The 18,724-nt window shown below is 41.4% G+C and overlaps 1 protein-coding gene across 1 annotated transcript; it reads right to left on the reverse strand.

Annotated features, from left to right (window-relative positions):
- Nucleotides 1-4,411: 4,411 nt before the first annotated feature.
- STMP1 (short transmembrane mitochondrial protein 1) lies at nucleotides 4,412-18,724 on the reverse strand. The gene is made up of 3 exons (XM_045864213.3): nucleotides 18,546-18,724; nucleotides 6,242-6,295; nucleotides 4,412-5,291 (listed from the first exon to the last, which is right to left on the reverse strand). Exons 1-3 carry the CDS (start codon nucleotides 18,558-18,560, stop codon nucleotides 5,217-5,219), a joined length of 144 nt encoding a protein of 47 aa, XP_045720169.3. The 5' UTR covers nucleotides 18,561-18,724; the 3' UTR covers nucleotides 4,412-5,216.

Genomic DNA, 18,724 nt, shown 5'->3' on the forward strand with positions numbered 1-18,724 from the left:
GGGAGTATAGATAAGTAAAAAGAGAAAGAAGAGGTGACTTAGAATTAAGCGGACTCAGAATTCCTGGCCACTGCTCCGCATTCGAGAACCTCACTCAGTCCTAAAGGGAAGCAGTGCAACTCCCCTCCGCGGCTGCAGCCAGATGCTCCGAAGGGCTAGTGCACTCAGCTTAGAAAGAGCATTTACTTCCGACGGCTCCACCGACTCTTCCCAAGAGCAGCACTCTTCCTTCCCAAAGCCAGAGGGCAGGCTAACCAAGCCGGCTCCTTCCAGTGACAGAAAATGGCAGCGATGACCAGCAACTCCTGTCATCTAAAATCACTCCACTGGTGGACAGCAAGTAAGGGCTCACCTTAGTATTAGTAGTCTTAGGTTTCTTGCAAATATATTCTAATTTGATTTTTATCTTCTAATATCACAACACTATATGGATGGAAAGCAGTAATGATCATCTTATACCAGCTCATTTTATAGATGACTGAGAAACGAAGACATTAAGTTTAGTTGCACCTTATTTTCAAGTCAATTACATATCAAACTTAATTGCCTATGAAAATTGCCTTTGACATTCCTTTAAGTCACCCATGAAGTACATGGTACAATCTTTTATATTAGGATTTACATGGCAAAGACTCATGAACCATCTTTTAGTAAATAAAAGATAGCTAGTTTTCCCTCAGAAATGTCAGAATAAATCTGTTTCTTCAGTTGAATACCAAATAATGCAGTTGGCTTCACACTTAGGGACCATGTTTGAAAAATACATCTGGGGGCACCTGGGTGGCTCGGTCAGTTGAACGTCTGCCTTCGGCTCAGGTCATGACCCCAGGGTCCTGGGACCAAGCCCTGCATCAGGCTCCCTGCTCAGTAAGGAGTCTGCCCTTCCTCTCCCTCTGCCCCTACCTCCCGCTCATGCTCTCTGTCTCAAATAAAATCTTTAAAAAAAAGAGAGAGAAGAAAAGAAAAAGTACATCTAAACATTAGAATAACTCTCAGTATAGCAAGATGTTCAAACCACTGGCACACAAAGGCCAGAGAAAACCCTAGTACACAGGTAACCCATCCTGCGGCTGCCCTCACTAAACGAATTCCAAGCACGACTGCCCGGCCATTTACATGGTGACTCTTTCTTGTCCCGATGCTGTACAGCTGTACATGCAGGAATGATGCAACCACACTGCCCTTTTCATAAGGCTTTGCCACTTGGGCAATGATCCAAGCAGACCACGACTCAGGCTTTGCAATGCCCCACCCTGTTCACTTTCCATAAAACCCCACTGTTCTGTCATTTCCCAGTGCCTTGCAAAAAAAATGTACTTGACTAAATAATGATGCACGGAGATTTAGAAAAGGTATAGACTAAACATGAAAATCTAAGTGTCACAAACTCCCCTATTAAGACCAGGCAAGATCTCAAAATATGTTCCCTTCACCACCCTGTTGCCTTCCACAAGGCCCTAACAGTCACTAGGGAAAAAAGAACTCATTCATGAGTAAGGAATGGAAATGCTATGTGCAGAGTCCAAGATGGGACTCCATCCAGTACAGTCTGTGGTGTTCCTTCCGGGAGAATACCAGAAGAAGTACTAAAAAGGCAAGAGACCTCAGCAGAAAAACAAACACCGGCAGAGTATCTAGGGAGTGAACTGCGTAGTGGAAATGAAAACATTATGTGTGTGTACATATGCTCTACGAACCTGTATGCACAGACAACTAGAAAAACCACACATTGCACTTTCTCTGCAGTCCTACAAATGAAAACTGAATAAATGGGTTAGAAAAAATGAAACTGTTCCTTTAAATCAGGAGGTCACTGCTTAATTGCATAAAACACCAAATCAAAAGAAATGTCTAAAGGCATCAATTGGTAACTTCAAGTCCTAAAATATAGCCCCTTTTGATGATTTTAAATACAGTTGTTTGGGTTTTTCTCTCCCTTTGTTTGGGAGGATGATGGTTTAAGGATAAACTTTTCAAGTTCATTGTGTTTATGAAGTTCCCAACATCAATCCTAAAGTCCTATTCTGTACAGTTGGTAACCTTCCTTTTATGATCAGGTATGGCCAAAAGTTTTCTTAAATCACATCAACAGGAGTTTTCAAACAATTTTAAAAGGAGAAGAGTATGTCTTGTGATTCTTCCCATCCCTCTGATGGTTTGTGAGGCAAAAGTCCCTACAAAACACCCAGGGAACGCAACTCTTAGTGCCACAATCACACTCACTGCAACCCTCACGCACATTACAAAGTTTCAACCACACCCTAAAATCTGTGATGGTTCTCAGCTCCTCCTCTATCTCAGGGAGGATAATCTCACCTGAGAACTCTGAGCCCCGTTTCGCTGCTGTAAGAACCTAAAACTAGAAGAGGGTACCTGAAGAGTGACCACTGAGGCAACCTGTTCTCACTGTGTTGCAGTTCACATGAAGGTGAACGCAAGAATGGAGTTGCTGGATGGTTCCCACTGGTAGAAATGAGCCTATTAGCAAAGGGAAGAGTCAGTCATTCCTGAGGAAGCCCTATATCCAAATGAGGTTAGACATAATATAGAGATACTTAATCTCCTACTATCTAAATTAACTTTATCCCTAAAAAGCCACTCTGGAAACGACACACGAGCAATCATGCTACCATATCTGTGACAAGGAATCACACTTTGGAAGCCCCTTTCTAAACCTGTAGCATTTTGAATACCCTCAAAGGTGGTAAACCTTTATCCTTTAAGGCTGTGGTTCATTCTGCTAACAATTCAGTTATTCAAGATCAAATCTTGTGAACCAGGAGGTATGATCAAGGTAGATACTCTAGATTTTCATCAGCAACCAAGAGAGTGACCACAGAATGACAAATTTTGCATGGCTCATAAACTGGTTCCAAAAAAATGACTGCAGAAAAATAAAGTATTCTGACCAAAAGCAGCATGTTTGGACCAATCTCTATTATTTATTGGGCAATTTGCAAAGCACTGTGCAACACATCACACACATAATCTCAACGGTTTCTCATGTGAGCCGTGTGAGGTAGATACTGCGTCCACATCTTAGAGAATACAACAGTGTCAAAAAATAAGCCCCTTGCCCAGGATCTCACTTCTAGGGTAAAGCCAAAGCATCATATGCTGCTAATCTGTATCACACAGCAGGACAGGCTGCCAGAGAGAAAACCTATACCCATGAATGAGAGATCCGTTTCCAAAGAGAAGCAGAACCCCTTTGTTTTGGAATCACACAGTACCAATGTCATCACTGTCTGAAAAAAAGGCGTCTCTAAATTCCTCCTTTCAGTTTATGGATTCTGCTAAAATGTCTTCAGAAATGGCATTATCAGTGAGCTGCCTGACAAGTCCCTAAAACAAAACACACAATCAAACAGGACTTTATCTAGAGTTAGTGCAAATTACACTGTTAGGGTTTAGTTTATAGCTATACCCTGCACAGATATGTACAGTAACTTTAGGTTCAAAGTTATCACTGTAACAGCAAAAGACAGGAAACCTAACGTTCATCAGTAACAGATTAAATGCGTTATGGTATATCCATTCAATAGAATCTCATGTAGCCAAAAAAGGGAAAGAGGTTTCTTGTTCCTTACATACTGATATGGAATGATCTCCATTAAGGGGGAATAAAAGAGGGGGGAGGGGGGCGAAGGGTGAACTCAATACAGTTTATGATTTGTGTAACCCCCCCACACACACACATGTATTTGTTTAGGCAGAGAATCCTTCTCAGAGTATACAGGAGACTGTTGATAGTGCCTGCCTCCAGGAAGAGGAACTTGGAGCTGAAGGACAGGAGTATGAGAGGGCCTTTGCTCTGAATCAGTTTTGTATCCTCACCCAGGGTACAAGTGATGTATATAAACATTTAATTTTTTAAAAATGGACTAATTATATATTTGACAAATTACAATGTGATCTTTCTCTTTCTCTCCTGTCTTAAAGTAACAGAAGTTTACTGAATACACTGCAAGGGGGCAACGGGCAGGACAGCAAAGGAGAGACTGCCAAGAGGTGGTGATGAGGGGCCACAGTTATAGGGAGAAGTAAGGGGCTACGGAATTCTCCCTTTTTGGCAATCTCAGGGACCGTGACTGGTTTTAAGTAGCCCATTGGTCGGTTAGGGCCTATGGCTTAATGAGCCTGTATGCATCAGCTCGATGGTCACTGTGGGCCCTTTTGCCTTGCTCAGGTTTCTATTGCTCAAGCCTGTGGCCTAAAAGTGGCCTCTCTGTTCCACCTCGACAGATCAACAATGACAAATCTTTGGCAATTGGGTGGAGGTCTCATCATAGCTTCTTCCTGCTAAATGAGGGACTTAGAGATGTCCCTACCTATGGGTCAACATACAATGGTGATTTCTGATTGCAGGGGAAAAAAAAAAAATCCTCAAAGTTTCTCATGAGAATCGCTATAAAGGTATAATGTAAATACATTTTTAATGTCAAGAGGCATAAAATTTCCTTTACAACTTGTCATTTATCCATCATGTAACGTCAAATGCACCTGTAATCCCCTAAGATAAGTAGGATTCTTTTGAGGGAAAGGAGCCAAATCAAAGACACGATTAAGGAAAAACATGCATACTAGACTATGAATTCTACGGAGGATAAGGGCCATTATTTTACATTTTTAAACTAACTCCCTAGTTCCTGACAGGGTTCTCAGAATATAGTTTCTCAGTTAATGAGTAGTAAATTGATTTACTGATTAAATTAGCACTTACGGAGCTGTCTGACAACAGTATATAATAAGCGGATAATTCCGGAGTAACTGGCTTCTGGGCTTTAATTTTAATGACTTTAAAACAACATAATTTAGTACCAAATGTTTAAACCCCATTATAATCACTAAGCTGTGTAATCAGCATTATTTATGTCTGATCAGCTATACAAAACTCATCAATTTTTCTTTAGAAAAGAGTAGAAATTCCAAGAATAAAGGAGAGACTACAAATTAAAGGTCACATTTACTAATCTAGCACCATAATTCCAGTCTTAGGCTGTCTCAAGTGGCTGGAAGGAGGAAGGGACGAGGTGAGGAAGTTGGAAAAGGGTGGTTCTTAACTTGTGGCCCCATCTGTGCTCTCAGGCAATGCAGAATCTAACAGGAAAATTGCTGAGGCTGGAATTTAAAACAAAAGCTTTTGGTTCAGATGGTAAGGAGGCCCTCAAGAACAGCAGAATCCATACATCCAGAAGGCAGTGCTGGAGTCCGCCTCATGAACTAGGGGGTTTCTTCTTGGCATCCAAGTCCTTTTTAATTTCTTCTAGTTTTTTAGCCAGGTTTGGTATCTTTAAAGAGAAAAAAGATTATTGTAATTTTGCATCAACCTAATCAATAATCTTTTACTTCTCTTCCTCCAACAATAAAGGGTTGTTGTACAAGTCTTTATTTTTCTCTGAAAGTGACCTGCTAAATAGAATTTCTTAGCCTCCTAACTGCATAAGAAGGATCTCAGCAGTTGGAAAGTAACGTATGCTCCCTCCCTGAAAGCCAGATTCTGACTTCTCCTTTTATATACTCACTTAGCACCTCAATCCAGTGCCAAGTAGAAGCTGTACATATAAACAATAAAGGTGATATAAATTAATAAAGCTCCTCCCTAGAAAACCATATAAGTCAAGTGAAGGTTGATAAAGAATTTCTTTTGTCACATTAAAAGCTTCACCACAAACAAATCAAAAGTTAATATCATGTTTCCCTTCCTTCCCTCTTCCCACCCCTTCCCCTTCCTTTCCATCTCTTTACAGTTTTGTCACCTGGTTTTCAACTTCCCATCTATAAAATGAGGCTAATATAACTCCTCACTTCACAAAACTCTGACCTCCTTAACTGAGCTGCATTATAAAGATCCATCACTAAAATTCTCAGTCATTACTACCACGTAGCGGGTAGTACGCTACCAATTAGTCTTTAAATTCCCACTTATCACATAATTTTCCATAGAACTGTAAGAAGACTCCAACTTAGTAATTAATTACTCTGGGCTAACAAACATAGTTCAGGATCACAAGACCATCTTAAATTGATGGGATTTTGCCCTCTTGTGGTGATAATGGAGGACAGATGCTTCTGTGAGATGTATTTTTCAAACAATGGAAAATCTTTCTACAAAATTCAGGACATTTTCCTCAGATCTATGGATTTCATTTATGCTGGAAGGCGTACCTGACTTTAACAAAGACAAATCACTACAAATTTGTGACATGGAATCGGGGTGGATATGGATATGGCCACTTACGTCATAGTTCTGAGCCAGATACATTCCAACCACGTTGCCAAAAGTAAATCCAAGCTGAAAGAATAGAACAGGAAGAGTTACACTGGATACCAAGTTCTGTGCCATCTGATACCAAACCAAACTATATAGACAATAGTCTAAGGAGCTCAGGACAGTTCAAGACCCCAGTTTCCAGTCTAGGGCTAGGCAGTATGAGATTCAGTTTTCTTCTGTAAAATAAACATAGAAATACTCTCCTAAAAGGTTAAAGAGCATACAAAAGTGAAAATAAATGGCAGCACTAAACAAATCTACCCTAGATTCTCCCTGTCCCCTCACAACCTCCATAAATACTTAACTGTCAGGTCCAGAAACCTAAGCCAAAGAGATGATTTTGTTGTTAAAAGTAATTTGGTTTTTGTCTTTCTTTCTTTTTTGGTTATAAGTATTGTTACTTCTTGCTACATCAAATTAAAAATATCCCATTAAAAAAAGTACTCAGCTAAACTGTATTATCTTGGACAATGAAGAGATTTTCACAATTCAGTCTCTTCATACCTGAGTCCCAGGATAATGAAGTGATTTTTTCAGGGTCATTCACAACAAAGGAACACAGAACCTAAATTAGATTCATACTCAAAACCGAAAATGTATCATGACAGAAGAGCATGGGAAACTCTGACATACAACTGAGACAGCATATGGCTTAACACTCTGCCATGGGTGGAACCTAATGGGCAGAACACTTAAAACGGTGGGGGACAAAGATTCCCTAACCAGCTCTTACTCAGTGAGGAGAGACAGGCATGATTTTTAGAGAACTATAAATGCTTATGCCATTGGGTGACTATTTTCCTGAACAAAACCTGTTTCATGAAAATTTAAAGCACTCCATTCACCACAAAAGAACCGAAGCTCATTAAACTTTGAGTTTAATGATGATCCATTAATTCCCTGGGTTTTTTTTCCTCCAATAATTAAGAATCTCCAACGGGACGCCTAATTTCTAATTTCATAAATTCAAACTGGCATTTGTTTTTTTGTTTATCATTTTCTCTAATCGGCATTGCTCCTATTCAATACACAGCAGTTTAACAGAAAAAGTATGGCACTTAACACCGTCAGTTCTACATGGTGTGGTCGAACCTTCTCTTCAAGTCAGAGATACATATAGGGAAACAGAATACTGCCTTCCTGAGCTTTAAACACCAAAAGCACAATTTAAATTGGTTGTTAGTTAATTAAGGAGCATAAAAGCAGCTATCCATTCTCTAATCAGAGTCCATTTTCTAATCATTTGATTAATTAGGCACATTCTGTGAAATAATAGTTTTACCAAGTTGGCACCAAGAAGCAAAACGATTTTTTTCACTCCTGTGGGTTGAAACCAGGTAGACAAAAGTTTTCCAAATCCAGAAAGAGTATTATATTTACTTGGGGGGGGGGGTCAAATGAGAATTTTAGCTCTAACCCCAGATAACAGGGTGAAAATTTTCAAGAAAAATAGAATTCTGGTTCTACTACTCACTATCAAGCTGTGTAGCTGTAGCTGATTGGAGTTTCCTGATCTATAAAACATTATACTAACAATGTTCCTTTCAGCTCCAACATTCTAGGATTCCTGGTTCTTACCACATGTGTCTCAACATAAATATGGCATATCTAATGTTGGCTTCACTTTGGCAATTTCACCAGCACATGAAAAACTGGTAGTTGTTTTAAAACACAAAACAAAACAAAACAAAAACTATGGGCCTCTAGACAAGTGCTATCCAATTCCAGTTTCAGAACATCGCCAGGTCTACCACTGGGATATTGTAAAATTAAATACATTACATTACATTAAATATATGTTACATATTAAGTGAAATGTTGAGGAAAATGCATAAGCCAGAACAGCATTTATAAGTTATTCATGGGATGCTCACTAGGCAAGTTTACACAGAGAGAACATTTTAATCTAATAAAAAATATAAAATATAAATCTGAGGAATGGTGACTCATTAGTCTGACAAGTTAGATTGGAGCCAGATTATAGAAGGCCTTCAATGAGTCTGCAACCTCTCTGCAGGCCAAGATTGCTTAACTTCTTCCAGGCCAAGACCTGGACGCCTCATCAGGAGTCCATCCAGATGGCTGTATGCCACCTCCATGGGGCCCCCTCCACATCACTGATTCCCCCACAGTACTCCCTGCAAAGAAAGTAGTGCAGAAAAAAGAAAAATGACTGCTTCCCAAGCTCAACACGAAATAACTATCACATCCCTTCTGCAATCATATATAGCTGCTTCTCACACGCACATGGGGGATAATAAATGGTAAAAACACCAGAAATGTGGGGACAGAGGAGTGATGTGAGCAAAGTGGTTAGAGAACAAATGGGTGGGAGGAAGACGCTACAGCTAAGAGCCACAGGAGGCAAGTCTAGACCCGCCCAGGGCAGTGTACATAAGAGACAGAATTTTCCAGCTCTACAATTACACCATACACTTAGAATCGGTGAAGCTCCTCAATCTATTACAATTCTGAAACCCAAAACTCTAATCAAACTGTTTCACTGTAACTCAACTGGCAGCAAAATCACACCTGACCTGAGCTGATATGATACTATTTATAGTCTATTACATTTCAGTGTGAATACTCACTTCTTGCTACAGAAAAAGCAATCTCTAAACATAGGATCCTGCCCCACATCCCACTGGAGAATATGTGTAACAGTAAATATTTTAATATAGGTCATTAAAGAGTGCTATCCCAGAGTGCTACTGGGTTAAATAACAAGGTATATACAGCTTAAACCTTTCTAGAATCTTTTTTTAAAAAAGTCAAATACATCTGGCCCCCAAAGGTTTTGATTAAAAGATTCAAGACCCTTATATACTAAAAATAAATTCATATTCAGCCCTTGAAGGGATTCTAAAATGGTCCCTACACATTTTAAGAGTTCATACAGAATGTGTAGGAAGAAAAGCTACATTTAAATAAAATAGTTATATAACTGAAGGCAGCAGCCAGTACAGGACCCTGAATGTAAGAGATGCAGGAAAAACCAGAAATGGGTCATGCATTAAGTGGCCACATGAATGACACAGAAGTGATTCTTCTAAGAAACCATATGTGAAAGAGATCATTGTACCTCAACTTATTAAAGCCTCTAATTATGCTGAGAAAGTGTTAAAATATAAACTGGGAAGGGAACTGAATGTGGAGAATCAAGGCATAAGGTATGAATGAGGAGGTGATGACTTGACTAAAAGAAATAGGACTGACCAGAAGAGGATTTGAATTTAGAAATGGAGAGAATTAAGTATGGAGCCCTGGGTAGGGCTGGCTCAGGGACCTCAAAAAGCAGGCAAAGTTTTGTTCCCATGTAACCTCGGTAGGAAGCCAATGGCTACTCTTTACCAGCAACAATAAGATAAAAGCACTGCTTTGGAAGTATTCACCTAGCAGCTCTACTCAAAAAAGGCTGAACAATGAATAAGTACAGATCAGAGAAGGCCCAGATTAGTGTGGCAGCAGAAGGGGCAGCAAGCAAACATGACTGAATTGTTTTTCTTCTTAAAAGTCAATGATGATGATCGCAAAACAGGCTCTTAACTATAGAGAACCGATGGTTACCAGAGAGGAGGTAGGTGGGGGAATGGGTGAGCACTGAGTAATACACAGAATTGTTGAATCACTATATTGTACACCTGAAACTAATATAACACTGTAGGTTAACTATACTGGAATTAAAATTAAAATTAAAAAAATAACAAAATAAAAATCAATGATGACCAATGAAATAGAATGGAGAATCAACCTTTACATTTATGGTCAAGTGATTTTTTAACAATTTATTTATTTTAGAGAGAGAGAGCAGAGGAAGAAGGGGAAGGGCAAAAGGAGAGAGAACCCAAGCAGACTCTCCACCAAGCTCAGAGCTGGACATGGGGCTCGATTGCATCACCTGGAGATCATGACCTGAGCCTAAACCAAGAGTGGATCAATAGACCGACTGAGCCACCCAGGTGCCCCTGGTCAAGTGATTTTTAACAAGGGTGCTAATACATTCAATGGAAAGAACAGTCTTTTCAAGAAATGATGCTAGGACAACTGGATATCTACATGCCAAAGAGAATACGGACCCTTATCTCACATCATAAACAAAAACTAACTCAAAATGGATCAAGACCTAAATGTAAAAGCTAGAACTATAAAACTCTTATAAGAACACAAAGTAGTAAATCTTATGACTTTGTATTAGGCAACAGTTTCTTAAACAGGACATCAATAGCACAAAAAGTACAGTTTCTTAAACAGGACATCAAAATTAAAAATGTTTGTCTTTCAAAGAATACCATCAAGGGGCGCCTGGGTGACTCAGTTGTTAGGCGTCTGCCTTCGGCTCAGGTCGTGATCCCAGGGTCCTGGGATCGAGCCCCGCATCGGGCTCCCTGCTTGGCGGGAAGCCTGCTTCTCCCTCTCCCACTCCCCCCTGCTTGTGTTCCTGCTCTATCTCTGTCAAATAAATAAATAAAATCTTTAAAAAAAAAAAAAAGAATACCATCAAGAAAATGAAAAAAAAAAAAAACCCAATGGAATGGAATAAAATATCTGCAAATCATGTATTGATAAAGGACTTGTATCCAGAATATAAGAATCCTTATGACTTAACAATAAAAAGACAACCCAATTTAAAAAGGAGTAAAGGATTTTTCTTTTAAAGATTTTTTTTTTTGGTGACTAACATAATAAAATTTAAAAAAAAAAGATTTTTTTTTTTTTAAGATTTTATTTATTTGACAGAGAGAGAGAGAGCGCACAAGCAGGGGGAGCAGCAGGCAGAGGGAGAAGGAGAAGCAGACTCCCTGCCGAGCAGGGAGCCCCTTGCGGGGCTCGATCCCAGGACCCTGGGATCATGACCTGAGCCAAAAGCAGATGATTAACCGACTGAGCCACCCAGGTGCCCCAAGATTTTATTTCTTTATTTAAGAGAGAGAGAGAGAGAGCCAGAGAGATCAGAGAGAGGGAGGGAGAGGGAGAAGCAGACTCGCCACTGAGCAGAGAGCCCAATGCGGGGCTCGATCCCAGGACCCTGAGATCATGACCCAAGCCAAAGGCAGACACTCAACCCACTGAGCCACCCAGGTGCTCCTGAGCAAAGGATCTGACAGACATTTCTCCAAATAAGATATACATGGCCCATAGCACATGAAAAGATGCTTAATATCACTAATCATTAAGGAAATGCAAATCAAAACCAGAATGAGGTGCCACATCACACCCACTTGGGATGACTTTAATCAAAAAGATAAACAAGTGTTGAAAAGGAAGTGGAGAAAGTGGAACCTTCATCCATTTCTGATGGGAATGTAAAATCGTACAGCCACTCTGGAAAATGGTCTGGCAATTCCTCAAAATTGAGCGCAGAGTTACCATATGATGCAGCAATTTTACTTTAGGGTATATACTCAAGCAAACTGAAACATACATCCACACAAAAACTTGTACACAAATGTTCACAGCAAGATTATCCATAATAGCCAAAAGGTGCAAACAATCCAAATGCCTATAAACTGGTGAATGGATTAACAAAATGTAGTATATCCATACAATGTAATGTTATTCAGCCATAAAAGTACTAATTCATGCTATAACATGGATGAACCTTGATAACACCGTTCTGAGTGAAAAGCAGTCGGAAGAGACAACGTATTATACGACTCCACTTAAAGGAAATGTCCAGCATAGGTAAATGATAAAGACACAAAATTAGTGGTTGTCCAGGTCTGGGGAAGAGGGGAATGAGAAATGAATGCTAATGGATATGGGGTGTCTTTTGGGGACAATGAAATATTGGATATAAAATTATAGTGGTAATGGTTGCCCAACTCTGTGAACATATAAAAAAACCCACAGAATCCTACACTGTAAATGGATGAGTTGTAGGATGCAAATTGTATCTTAAAAATATTTTAGGGCGCCTGGGTGGCTCAGTCAGTTAAGCGTCTGCCTTCGGCTCGGGTCGTGATTCCAGAGTCCTGGGATCGAGTCCCGCATCTGGCTCCCTGCTCCTCAGGGAGCCTGCTTCTCCCTCTGCCTCTGCCTCTCTGTCTCTCTCTCATGAATAAATAAATAAAATCATTTTTAAATATCATTAAGATTTGGTAAAATATCAGCTATATGTGATAAAACTGGAAATCAAAGACAACTTCAAGGTTTCTAGATTGGACAAATATTTGAAAAGAATGGAAATGTTAGAGTGAAAAAAAATGAGGACCATGGAGATAAACCGTTGGCTCTGTGTATGAACACCACAGAAAATCAACTCTTTTTTATGTAAGGACACACGAGCTGTTTAATCACAACCACTAAGTCTTAAAAATAAGAAAGCCAACTCCATAGCAATCTCTTATCATTTGCTGCTCAACCTCTTCCCCAATCAAAAAGTTACATCTGTCAATTAGCAAATAAAGCTACAATTTTTACCCGGGGATGGCTCCTGGCAATAACCCCAACTGAATACCTAACAATTCTGAAATAGGACTCATCAAATTACATTTTCAAAGAGTACACAACCAAACCCAAGTTATGACACAGAATCTGAACCACCTCCTATTTACTGACAAGGGCTTAAGAAATCTAAAAATAATCTCACTAAAAATAAATAATAATCTCATTTTATTTAGCAAATATAGCAACAGCTAGCATTCAAAAGGATACCTAAAAATGTTTTATGGTCTCAGGTGAGAAAAGCTACACAATGACAAGAAAACCAGAAGTATATATTATCTAACATTAATAAAAAGACAAATTGATAATTTTATTTCTCCACATAAGTCTAGAGACCTACAGAAGCTCTCTCAAGACTGCTCATCCCAAGGAGGCAAGAAAAAAATTCACCTTTAGTCTTTAAACATTTAAGACTTGTTGTGGAGAAATTATCAACTGTGTTTAGCATCTGCTTCAAGTAATAATAAAACTCATATTCTATACATTAAACCAAAAATCTGCTGAGGATATAATCTATATCTCTTCTACTACCACCACAGAGATGTGCATTTTAAAAATGTAAGCTAGGTTTTATATGCAGTAATTTTCCTTAGATAATGAAGGGGGGGGCTGTTAATTCTTCAATTGAGCCAGTAAATTAAATAGGGACATTCATGAAAAAGATAGCTGTAACACTTTGGAAAGAGGTCCATCAGGTAGAACCGGTCTGCCTGTTCTCAAAGGAGCTGATTCAAATATTCAAGTATCTTATGAATATGAGAGTAGTAATCAGGCAAAGGAGGAATATCTAATTAAATAAATAAATCACATAGTATTGACTAAGTGCCATGTGCTTAGGAAATCTAAGCATAAGCTATGTTGCTTCTTCCTCTGGGATTTATGATCTATTCTAGAAAGACAAGACTAAAATAAGTGAAGGTGCAGTGAACAATGCATCACCAAATGATGGTCTGAATGGGCCACATAGTTCAAGGGCGTCATGTTAGAAATCTAATGTAATCTCTATAAACATATTACAGGAGAAAAATCACTTGATCATCAGATGGGGAAACAGCATGATAAAATTCAACAGTCAATCACAACAAAAACTCTTAAACTAGAAATAGAAGAGAATTTCCTTAATGTTAGGAAATATCAGAAACACAAACAATCGTATTAAAACCTGAGAAGCATTTCCACTAAAAGCAGAAGAAAAAACTAGGATATCTGCTCTGCCATTGGAAGTCCTAACTCGAGACAAGACAGAGAGAGACAAAAATTGGAAAAGAGCACGAAACTGTCATTTTTGCCTTCACTGAAGATATGACTGCCTTCACAGTATTGCATTCATTGATTTACTTCCTTTTTAAAATTTTTTTTAAAGTTTATTTATTTAATCTCTATGCCCCATGTGGAACTCAAACTCATGACCCCAAGATCAAGAGCCACACACTCCTCTGACGGAGCCAGCCAGGTGCCCCAATTTTTTTTTTTAATTAAAAAAAATTTTTTTAAGTAAACTCTATACCCAATGTGGGGCTCAAACTCACAACCCAGAGATCAAGAGTCACATGTTCTACCCACTGAGCCAGCCAGGCACCCTGTCAGTGATTCACTTCCAAGAGAATCTGCAAATTATGGGAGCTAAAAGATAGCTAAGACTGCTAGATACAAAAATCAATACACCAAACTTAGCATTTCTATACATCAGCAATGAATCTGAAAATGTAATTTTTAAAAAGGACGCCACTCACAACAACTAAAAAGCACCTGGAAATATAAATATAAAAAACAAAGTGAAAGACTATTACTGAGAAGATAGTAAAACATTGATGAAAGACATTTAAGATGTAAATTAACAGGGAGAAAGATAACAGTGATCCATGAGCTTTCTTTATGAAAAGTTTATGGAAAAAGATGGGAGTTGAGAATAGCTGGGGAGGCAAAAAAAAAAAAAAAAAGAGGACAAAGGGAAAACCAGATGGGAAGGTCTAAAGGCAGGAAGGTCCATAGGTGGTCCAGGTCCATAGGTGGTCCAGATCGGTAGGATAGCCTAGTCAATCTAAAACAGAGGAGGTATGTTGAAAGGCAGTAGTAAGGGAAAATGGAGTCAGATGAGCAAATCTTGAAAATCTGATGTGCAAGTCGTTACTATCTGATGTGCAGGGACATAAAGACCACTGACAGTTTCTGATTATGTGAATAAGACAATTAATACTGGATGGTTACTCTGGCAGCTGCAAGAGTGGACAGAACACCAAGGGCGTCAAGGGAAACCTAGAACTAGAGAAGACAGCCTTACTTTTCTATGGCTGATCAGACTGGAGCAGGAGTGCCATGTTTCAAAAAAAAAGAAAGACTGAAAAACTAGAATATTCAGGGAATAGGCTAACCAGCATGAACCTGAAACCATAAAGAATGGACGGAATGGACGGAAGAATCAGAGATGTTTCGTCTAAAGAAAAGACTAGAGGGGGTCAGGGAGATAGAGAGAGGTACCAAGATAATGCTCTTCAAATATGTAAAGGATTGTCACGTGGATTAGAACTGCTCTTTAGGGGTGGCCTGGGTGGCTCAGTTGTTAAGCATGTCTTTGGCTCAGGTCATGATCCCAGGGTCCTGGGATCGAGCCCCCGCATCGGGCTCCCTGCTCAGTGGGAAGCCTGCTTCTCCCTCTCCCACTCCTCCTACTTGTGTTCCCTCTCTCACTGTGTGTCTCTCTGTCAAATAAATAAATAAAATCTTAAAAAAAAAAAAAAACTGCTCTTTAACACCAAGAACTAGTTAGGGAGACACTGACCAAAAATGATATAGATCATCTGAGAAAGTAGAGAGCCTATTTTAATGGGAGGTGATGAAACATAAACCGGAGACCCCCTTAGTAGTGGAAACTGACGTGTCAGCATGTTAGCTGAACTCCAGAACCTAAAACAACTCTTCCAATTCAAAACCCACATTCCTATACCAGCTAAGCTGGTGTAGCTAGTGCAACGGTGGAGTAAAAGACCCTACTCTACAAACCTGGCAGTAGGAACATAAAGATGGAACTTTCATAAGTTGAGTAATGAAGACCCCATGGCTTAACACAAGAGCTAACATTCAGAGTGCTGTGTGCAAGATAGCGTTCTCTTTTTCATGAATTAATTTCAAAGCCTTATAAGCAGGCTTTTAAGCAGGTACTATTATTGCCCAGTTTATGTTGGGGAAACTGAGGCACAGAGCAGCTAAGTAACTTGCCCAAGAGCACGCAGGGAAATATATGTGCTAGGCATAGCAGCTAAATGATATGGAGAATGAAGGAGAGAAATAAATCAAGGATCATGTCAGTATTTCAAATTTGAGACAGCCAGGACTGGAGAACAGAGAAAGAAGTTAGGTGTGAGGCGTGCGTTGCAGGGTGGGGAACAGAAGAGGTAATGGGTCCAGACGTGTTGGATCTGAGATAGAGGGGATGACGAGAGATGTTCAGGGGACAAGAGAGGACAGCCAACTGGAACTCAGAAAAAGGGACGCAAGGTAGTCTTGGAAGCAGCAGCAGAGGAGAAAGGTGACAGCATGGCAAGGAACACAGTCCCCGAGGGTGGGTTTGAAGAAAAGAGCTGAGTGTCAAGGACTATGCCCTGAGAAAAACCTAGTAACCAAAAGAAGGGAAAAGCAGCCAGCACCAACAGGCGCGATTAGATAGGGCCCCTTCCCAGCTGCCGCACCAAGATACTTATCCCCTCAGCCCTTGGAGGGGCCAGCACCCGAGCCAGTCACCTTCACGGGTTCTTCTGTAAAGATAAATCCATGTGTGTTATGTTAAAGAATGTCAGAAAATACAGACACAAACGATCCAAAAGCCAAGGGAGGAGGGATTAAGGAGGTCGTGCTTAAGGGTACCAAGAGCAATAGCTGGTGCCAGTAACGGTCTGACAGGCAGTGTGCACAGAGCTCCCATCCTGTCAGGCTTCCCCTCAAAAGCTTCCAAAGTTTCCTTAAAACAACTGTAGCGAAACCTTAAGGAAGCCTCTGCAGTAAAAGCAAAGGGCAGCAGGACCACAGGAACAAGTTTCTGAGACCGGGATGATGGGCAAATATTTTAATCCACAGAGATATGAACAATGAAAGCAATAGATAAGCAACCTTAAATCTTAAAAAAAAAAAAAAAGCAACCTTAGATCTTAAAAAAAAGAAAAAATTGATCAACGTCCTCTCAGTCTGTCCATGAGCTACAGCTGTATTAGGCTCAATGCTATCATCTTACACTTTGGGGCTGATGGGTTTTTTTGTTTTTGTTTTATTTATTTATTTATTTGACACAGCGAGAGAGGGAACACAAGCAGGGGGAGTGGGAGAGGGGAGGGGCAGGCTTCCCACCGCGCAGGAGCCCGATGCGGGGCTCGATCCCAGGACCCTGGGATCATGACCTGAACTGAAGGCAGACGCTTAACGACTGAGCCAGCCAGGCGCCCCCAGGCTGATACTGGTTTTTTTTTTTTAATTTTATTCTTATGTTAATCCCCATACATTACATCATTAGTTTTAGATGAAATGTTCCATGATTCATTGTTTGTGCACAACACCCAGTGCTCCATGCAGAACGTGCCCTCCTCAATACCCACCACCAGGCTAACCCATCCTCCCACCCCCCTCCCCTCTAGAACCCTCAGTTTGTTTCTCAGAGTCCATCGTCTCTCATGGTTCGTCTCCCCCTCCGATTTCCCCCGCTTCATTCTTCCCCTCCCGCTACCTGCTGCTTCTTCTTCTTTTTTATTTTTTCTTAACATATATTGCATTATCAGGCTGATACTGTTTTTAACCTGAGTGTTTCCTACAACTAAAAGGCAGTAATTATTTCTATTGACTCCTAGGTAGGACACTGGAGAAAACTTCCAGAGGCAAAGGAACAGCCCTGTCTTTGTCGGGCAATTTATGTCAAGGATACCTCTTTCCTCCTAAGGATTTAAAAAATCAATTACCACCTCAAAAAAGACAAAGGGGGCACTTTAAAAAATTCTCTTTGATAAAGTAGGTAACATTCCGGAGGGCATCTCCTCCCCGGAGCACTCCCTTTGGCCACCTGGAAGATAACTGGAACGGTCACCTGCCTCTTAATCAGAAGGAAGTGCGGAAGGCACAAACACTTGGAAGAAAGAACGACTCGGACTTGGAAAAGTCTGGCGAGGCCTCCGGGAACCTTCACCAGGCACCCTTTGGAATACACTCGGCTGTGCCAGAAAGCCAGTTTTTAACCGAAATAAAGAGCCATGGGACAAATTTATTTACTCACAGTAACACTCATTTCCCCCCAGAATGAGCCCCCTGGAGGAGCTCCGTGCACACCGGGGTCTGACTCACGCCAGCAACCAGCCATCCTCAAAGTCTGGAAGCTATAAAAGGCCTGACGAGGGCTCCCCGAAGCCTCCAACTCTGCCCTGGTGCGTCCGCGCCTCGCGAGGTGGCTCACTAACTTAGAGTTCGCTGCCGGCCCTCCCGGCCCTGCCACGTCCCAGAAAACCTACAGCAGGGCCGGGTGGGGTGTGGGGGCAGAAGAGGGGAGCCTACAAGCCATTGGGGGCCCCTACAGCCTTAACACGAGGCTCACCCAGTGCCCGCCAGGACGGCACAGAAGCGGCTGTGAAAATGCCCGCTGACACCTCCAGGTCTGAGGGGCTCGGACGACTGCACCAGTAATGGCCACGGGGCTTGGGCCCGGCAGACACCAAACCCCGCAGCCCACCCCGACAGGCGACGAGCGGGCGCCGCGGGGATCCGCACACACGCCCAGAGCCCCCGAAACCCGGCCCTAGGCCGGCTGGACAGGCCTCGGACCCACCCCCGGCCCCTCCTGGGCAGCTCCCCTCACCAGGAACTGGAGCATGGCGTCGGCGCGGAGGGCGCGGAGGGCGCGGAGGGCGCGGAGGGCGCGGAGGGCGCGGAGGGCGCGGAGGGCGCGGAGGGCGCGGAGGGCGCGGAGGGCGCGGAGGGCGCGGAGGGCGGCGGCAGCTCGGTGGGCAGGTCCGAGCCTGCCTCCCCCCGAGCGAG

This window comes from Mirounga angustirostris, unplaced genomic scaffold (assembly GCF_029215605.1).
Source record: "Mirounga angustirostris isolate CCGP_5_RB_7025 unplaced genomic scaffold, mMirAng1.0.hap1 SCAF_12, whole genome shotgun sequence".
NCBI classification, from domain to species: Eukaryota; Metazoa; Chordata; class Mammalia; order Carnivora; family Phocidae; genus Mirounga; species Mirounga angustirostris.

Coding starts and splice junctions, on each gene's coding strand:
- STMP1 (XM_045864213.3), bottom strand. Junction 5,292..6,241: donor ATCTGGCTCAGAACTATGAC/GTAAGTGGCCAT, acceptor TTCTCTTTAAAG/ATACCAAACCTGGCTAAAAA.